This window comes from Plectropomus leopardus, chromosome 1, assembly GCF_026936395.1.
Source record: "Plectropomus leopardus strain MGB_pleo_1.0 chromosome 1, ASM2693639v1, whole genome shotgun sequence".
NCBI classification, from domain to species: Eukaryota; Metazoa; Chordata; class Actinopteri; order Perciformes; family Serranidae; genus Plectropomus; species Plectropomus leopardus.
This window is the reverse complement of record NC_142176.1, coordinates 24,646,062-24,653,260: the sequence shown is the minus strand read 5'-3', so window position 1 is coordinate 24,653,260 and position 7,199 is coordinate 24,646,062. Positions and strand designations below refer to the sequence as shown.

General features: G+C 38.2%; 1 protein-coding gene across 1 annotated transcript; it reads left to right on the top strand.

The window, feature by feature from the left end:
* Positions 1-1,743: 1,743 nt before the first annotated feature.
* Positions 1,744-5,903, top strand: irf8 (interferon regulatory factor 8). The gene is made up of 9 exons (XM_042501732.2): positions 1,744-1,863; positions 2,025-2,235; positions 2,553-2,736; positions 2,933-3,033; positions 3,274-3,331; positions 3,775-3,822; positions 4,015-4,407; positions 4,552-4,667; positions 4,854-5,903. The coding sequence occupies exons 2-9, from the start codon at positions 2,065-2,067 to the stop codon at positions 5,049-5,051; spliced, it is 1,269 nt and encodes a 422-aa protein (XP_042357666.1). The 5' UTR covers positions 1,744-1,863; positions 2,025-2,064; the 3' UTR covers positions 5,052-5,903.
* The last annotated feature ends 1,296 nt before the right edge of the window (positions 5,904-7,199 follow it).

Below are 7,199 nucleotides of genomic sequence, written 5' to 3'. Positions count from 1 at the left end.
GAGGAATACTATTTAATCACAGGTACAGCCTAATGATATTCACTTAACAATACTCTACTGTACAGACTGATCAAAATCAATATCACAATTTGTATTATGTTGTAGTTAAAACATTTACTAAACTCTCCCCTATAAACCAGATAATCAGTCCCATGGTTCATTTTGCCCTCTGTTAAAGAGACACCGTAAGACTTTCCTTAATCTTCCAAAGAAGACTAACTGGCTTCCTTGGAATGTATTTCTGCGGGGGAGGGGGAAGGCCAGTGGGATTGCATTAACACTACTCTATATTTTGATCTGAAAGTCATCATGAATGGGCCTTTCTTTGCTGGGAATAACTCCAGAGAGGTTGTTTTTACTCAGAAAGCCCTTACTTTCAGACTTACTTTTCTTACTTAATTTCTTATTTTGAATTTAACAATTTTTCCAAAAGGATACACACAATAAAGTATAAATAAAACATCAAGGCATTAAGTTAAAAGGAAAAAAAAGTGAAAAGATGTAATATTCATTCATATTTTCATTGTTGATTAATCTAGAGACTATTTTCTCGATTATTATATTAATCCAAGATGTCTTTAACTCACTGGTTTTGACTGGCCAACAGTATAAGTCTCCCCCAAATGATAAATTTGTATGAGACTTTCATGGTGCAGTAACTGTTTCAGAAAATATTGCAGTGTTATGGTATCAAGGTATCACAGAATTACTGTTATTATCAGTTACAATGACCCTGAAAGGAATAAAACAGAAGTTTCTTTAGTTTTTTTTGTTGTTTTTTTAAACATAGCCGAATTACTATACCTGAAACTTGAAACCATTTTTAAAATTAAAGTATATGTAAAAAGTCTCCCTTGTAAAAACAGCTAAAATAAAGTTGAGATTTGCAATACAGTAGTATTTTTTATTAATACCATAGGTCTAGATAAGAAAATCTACATGGTATGGTAACAGTCACACTTACCACAGTAGGCATGTCCCTTGAAACCAAAATACCACTGCAACCTTACAATGGCTATATACTGACTTAATTAAATTGTTACTGACTTATCAAAGGTGTTTAAAAATGCATTTTCTGTCAAATGAGCACCCAATTAATCGATAAATCAATTCAGCTCTACATCAGTCACAGAAAAGTATAAGCGTACAGGAATATTATGACTTTATGGAGGCCGGACAGTAGGAGTAAATTAGGAGGCCTTTGTTAAAAAAAATAAATAAATTTTGATGTTTCTAGCATGACGTTTGACTCATGACTTTATAACTTGGTCCTCTGTGATTTTTTTCCTTTCTTTTTTAATAATTCAGCTTTTAGAGTTTTCCTTGTCCCTTCACCATTATTTTACATTATTCTTAGTCCAAGACTTCTGCCTCGGGACATCAGCCCTCTCCACCCTCACACAAACATCAGGTGTGTGTACCTGCACAGTAACTTTCAGTGGTTTCTCGTCAGTGGTGAGTGGGCGTTGGAGGGACGCTTTACCTTGGTCTGCAGCGCAGAAATCCCCCACAGCACAAGGTAACTTGTGACTCTCCGGGTTTATCAGAGCTCGACGTCTCCGTTGCTTTTAGCGTGGGCAGCGACTTTACAACCAGCGCTTGTGTCAGGCGATTTCTTGTAAATGCCCGCAGTTAGAAGAAAAACTCTTCCGGAATAGGTTGGGTCTTACGAAGTTTAAGCGCTCTCATTGGTCAGAGAGAAACTGCGCTGTCAAATCATCTCCCAGCTATCTCATTCATAACACAGAGCACGATAAACTGGACTGACATGTGTCGGGGAGAGCTCACTTGATTAATCTGACAGGGTGTCATCCATCAACACATCAGGATATCACACACACAGGGCTCAAAGTGCATCAAAGCGTAAGTGCTTTTACTTTTGATTTCTATTCTAAAGTAAAAAGTTGTAGAATAAAATCAACAAGTGTTTCCTTAATTAAAGATAACTCATAACCTGATAATATCTTAGACAGCAGCAGCGTTATATTTTATATTCTACCATCACTTATATCCACCTCATTTAGGTACAAGGCAGCAATCCAAAAACAACTTTTCACCATCAAGATGTCAAACACGGGCGGTCGGAGGCTGAAGCAGTGGCTGATGGAGCAGATCCAGAGCGCTCAGTACTCCGGACTGCAGTGGGAAGATGAAAGCCGCACTATGTTCCGAATCCCCTGGAAACACGCAGGGAAACAGGATTACAACCAAGAAGTAGACGCATCCATTTTTAAGGTTAGACAGCACTCTCGTCTATTCCCATGTGTAGAATACTGTACATGGAGTTTTGGTTTTACGCAGCGCTGCGCGTAAAACCAAAACTTTATGATAAAACTTGATGGTCCTGTTTAGCGCTTCTTCAAGTCTAGTTCTACGTCATTTTAAAGTCTATTAAACTTTACTGAAGTTGTACAAAATTGAATTTCTTTCTGTCTTTCTTTCTTTCTGCTCTTTATTTCTGATAGATAAAAAAATAAAGGGTCAGTTTTTAATTTTTTCTTTCTTAATCCATTCTTTTAATATTTGTGTGTTTGGTATTTTTTCTTGCACAGGCCTGGGCTGTGTTTAAAGGCAAGTTTAAGGAGGGGGACAAGGCTGAGCCTGCGACATGGAAGACCAGACTTCGTTGTGCCCTGAATAAAAGCCCTGACTTTGAGGAGGTGACAGATAGGTCGCAGCTGGACATCTCTGAGCCCTACAAAGTCTACCGCATTGTACCCGAGGAGGAGCAGAAGCGTGAGTTTTTGAACATTTGAAAGGCATTGATGACTTTTGACAGATATTTTGCATCATGCCATGATTATAATTTCCAGTGCAATGCATGTTGCAGGATATAATTCCTGCTTTCCCCCTCCAATAATCATGATAATGAAAAGAGGTTACATGTTTGCATCATAAACAAAGACCTGATGTATTCTTCTTTCACCTACAGATGGCAAAAGCTCAGTGATGGCCTTGGCAGCTAACACCAGCTCTGGTGATATCACTGACATGGACTGCAGCCCTCCAGAGATAGAGGAGTTTATTAAAGATGTGAGAGTTCCTCTTACCCTAATCCTTTTTTAAAATTACATTACTTTCTCTCCTTCTCCCCCCATCACATCTATGGCAAGATGCATTTGGCCTCAACTGCCTCGCAGCTTTTTTGTCACCTTTTTCTCTCATTACCACACTGCCGCCTCCTCCAACACTTGTTGCAGCGAGCACGCCTCTTGGTCTACATGACTGAAGTGTGCAAAAATGTTTTTGTTGACAACAGCTGTCTTTTTGCAGGAAGAAGGCTGTAGCATCCAGGCCAGTCCGGAGTACTGGTCCCAGGGCAGCATCAATGGTAAGATCACCTCTTCTACTCAACGCAACACAACCTCTTCTACTCCTCTGACTAAAATAAGCAGTTCATAGTTCAGCGAGTGTTGTGGCTAGAAGTTTGTCCAGACAAGAATGCCTTTTGTCACACTTCTCAAGTAAGACTGTTCCATCTTTGTGAGATATGAGCTCTAATGTCTTTGAAAACAACCCCAGTGGAAAGCTCAATGATTTACGCCTGCGACTGTGGGTGCTAAATAGAGGTTATTTTGTCATCTGTTGAATTCAGCAATGGAAGGATTGACTAACATCCTGTTGAACTTGCTGACTAAGACGATTATTTCTTTTTGAGATCGTGCTAGAGAAATGGTATTTCTGATGATGCAGCATAATCATGACATGTCAGTGTGGTCGTGTCCACTGTGGTAATACGGGCCTTCACTCATCTCCTCTTCCTGTATTTCACAGCTTTTCCTCTGCATCAGGACCCTTTGCCGTCAGGCAGTCTCAGCTCAGGTATTCATTTAAGTTATCCATTAAGCATCACGACAACCTCAGGTTGTCAGTTAAGCATTAACAGTAATAATAACACAAATGAAAAAAAAATGTATGCATAAAAAGTCTCCCGTTTAAATGACAACATGCAGACTATATGCATTCTTTCATTATTTTCTATCTGCAAAGCTCACTAAACATTCTCCTGTCCAGCTTTTTCCCAAATGATGATCAGTTTCTACTACGGAGGAAAGCTAATGCACACCACACAGGTTACTCATCCTGAAGGCTGCCGCATCTCCCCACAACAGCACCTGGGTCGTGGCACCCTGTACAGTTCAGACAGCATGCAAAGTGTTAATTTCCCCCCCGCTGAGGTCATCGAGTACGACCGCCAGCGTCATGTCACGCGCAAGCTCCTGGGCCACCTGGAAAGAGGCGTACTGGTCCGTGCAAACCAAGAGGGCATCTTTATCAAGCGGCTGTGCCAGAGCCGTGTGTTCTGGAGCGGGCTGGGAGATGTGGGCTCACCATTCAGCCCAATGGCTTGTAAACTTGAGAGGGATGCTGTAGTCAAAATTTTTGACACAGGGAAGTTTCTTCAAGGTGAGCCTCAGTCTCTATTTGGTTATTTAAAGAGTCAAAATCAGTGCAAAAAAACATGCATTTCTTACAAAAAGCAACATAATGGAGAATAAATAACTTGCAAGGATTGTCTAAACAGCTGTTCATGTATTTTGTATGTTCCAGCTCTACAGTTGTACCAGGAGGGTCAGTTTCCTGCTCCTGATCCGACAGTGACTCTGTGTTTTGGAGAGGAGCTCCATGATCTCAGCAATGCAAAGAGCAAACTGATCATTGTGCAGGTAAGACCACTCAAGTTATAATGTGTCTCCATCAATAAGGAGACACATTAGGAAACATAAATATCACTTTTGCTCAACCTAGAAATTGGAATCTTCCATCTTCCAAAGACAGAAAAAGACTAATCGCTTCAAACACTGTATGTTGACAATAAAAACACATCTTTCTGTCTCCTCTAACAATGAAAGATCACTGTGGTGAACTGCCAGCACCTGCTGGAGGCGGTGAACATGCGTCGCTCCCAGCCCTACTGCAACAACCCAAACCTAGAGATGCCTGATAATGTGGCCAGTGACCAGATGGCCCGCATCTACCAGGACTTGTGCAGCTACAGCATCCCCCAGAGGTCATCCTGCTACAGGGACAACATGTCCATCACTGCCTGAACTGTGAGCAGCAACACACCTGCCAGGAGCTCTCCAGCATGCACCAGACTGAATGTACAACATATTAGGGACATCCCATATTTTACTGACATACACGGACAAGTTGAATTTGGATAAAAACCAGTATCGCAATTAGTTTTAACTTTTCACATTTCTACTAATTACAGTAAGGAGGAGAAAATATTGTACAACAAAATCTTAAAGCTGCAAAACTGCAGCTCAATTTTAGGATGTCCCTAATATTTTGAACATTGATGATGTTTATTTTTTATTTTAATGTATATATATATATATATATATATATATATATATATATATATATATATATATACGTACACAAACGCCTGACTTTTGCTTTTATATTACAAGAAAGTATCACCATGCAGCTCCAGAGAAAAAGTAGCAAATTACTTTAATATGTTACATAAATCTCAAGTACTGGAAAGCCTATGAACAGCCTTATTCTGGTGACTTTCTTCATAAATCTTTCTTAGATATATATATCTAAAAAGACTACTCAAAGCCTCATAGTAGTATGACAACAGTTTGATATAAACAATTTAGTTCTCATAGCTGAATGTTATTTTTTGGTTTTTTATTTGTCGTTTTATTTTGTGTTTGCAGTTGAGTTGCTTTCTTTTATTGTAACCTTTTGGATAAAAAGACGAAACTATTTTTTTAATTTGAGTTTTTTATCTATTTTTTTCTTCACAATAAATGAAAAATCTTTTCATAAGTTGATAAAAAATAAGGAATTGTAGGTGCAATGTGGCATTATATTACAGATAGGTTTTACTATCGTACTGATTTTTTATAAACTGCATTTCTAGTAAAACTATGTTTGTACTGAAATACATGTGCTTGTCTTTATGTAAACATAGTTTGGGTTTTATTTCATTTTGACTGATGAATTATTACAAAAGTGACTAACATAAAAATAGGGCCACAAGCAGTTTAGACTCATAAGTGAGTTTAGACTTCTACATTTTAGCTGGATCATAAGACCATATTCAAGCTCACTGACCACAAATTACATATGGCTTAAATTGTTGTCAACATTTTTCCAAAGCATATGAAAGTCTTTTGGACTATCCAAGCAGCCATTTCAGCCATTTAAATTATCTTTAGTAATAAAATCAATGTGGAACTATGAGCTTGGCTCTGCACTTATACTCTAACTGCATAATCAATCAATATAACATAACTTTTACAACAACAAAGGTAAACCTGACAAATGGTGGATTTCAAACTTTTAAAACCCAAGTAAAATAAATACAAACTACTCGTGCATGTCATATGGGAAATAACTAACTTGAAAAACAAGTAATTCTGCATAATATTTTCTGTCTGCTTGTCTTAATGCTTGAGTGACTTTGTATCATGCTTCATGGATGAAATATTCAGCTCTACAATACTCTTTTAATGTCTGCACCCTTGTATCAAATAGAAACTAAAAAAAAAAAAGAATAGATGCCTTATGCACAATTTCATCCCAATTTCCCCAAAATTTAGTCCAATTTATAAGGAGTATTGATATTTAGGATTTTAATTAGAATTCAAAATGCAACTGTGCTCAGAGCAATGCTTGGCTGCACACAATACAAATATCTGTGGGGCCGAAGAGGTGAAAACAAAATTCACATGGTACTACAATTTATGCAGACATGAAAAAATACACTATGAAATTCATATTGTTTAGGACAATGAAGAATATTTAAATATTTAATTGGAATATTTAGTTTAAATAAAAAATCCAATTACATGATCAAGGAAATCATCACTTAAAAAGACATTTAGTCGTCTCAGGGCAACAACAAAGCACTTTGCTGTTCAGAGGAAACTCCCCTACTACTGAGAGTGACATTTACTATGAACACACTGTGTATTACTCTGGCTCAGGAATAATGAAACTAAAACACTGTATGAAACTAAAAGAAGGATCTGGGCTACCTAAGGCAAGGAAACTCTCGGACAACCCCACACAACCCCCCTCCATCTCCCTGCTGAGTAACAGAGAAAGGACAGGAGGAGAGGTGACCAACTGCAGCCAGATGATTCACAGTAAGACAACGACATCCTTTCTACTTCTTCTCCTATGTCTCATCCACTTGGTCATTAAATACCAGGGGGGCAGATGACTGTGTCACA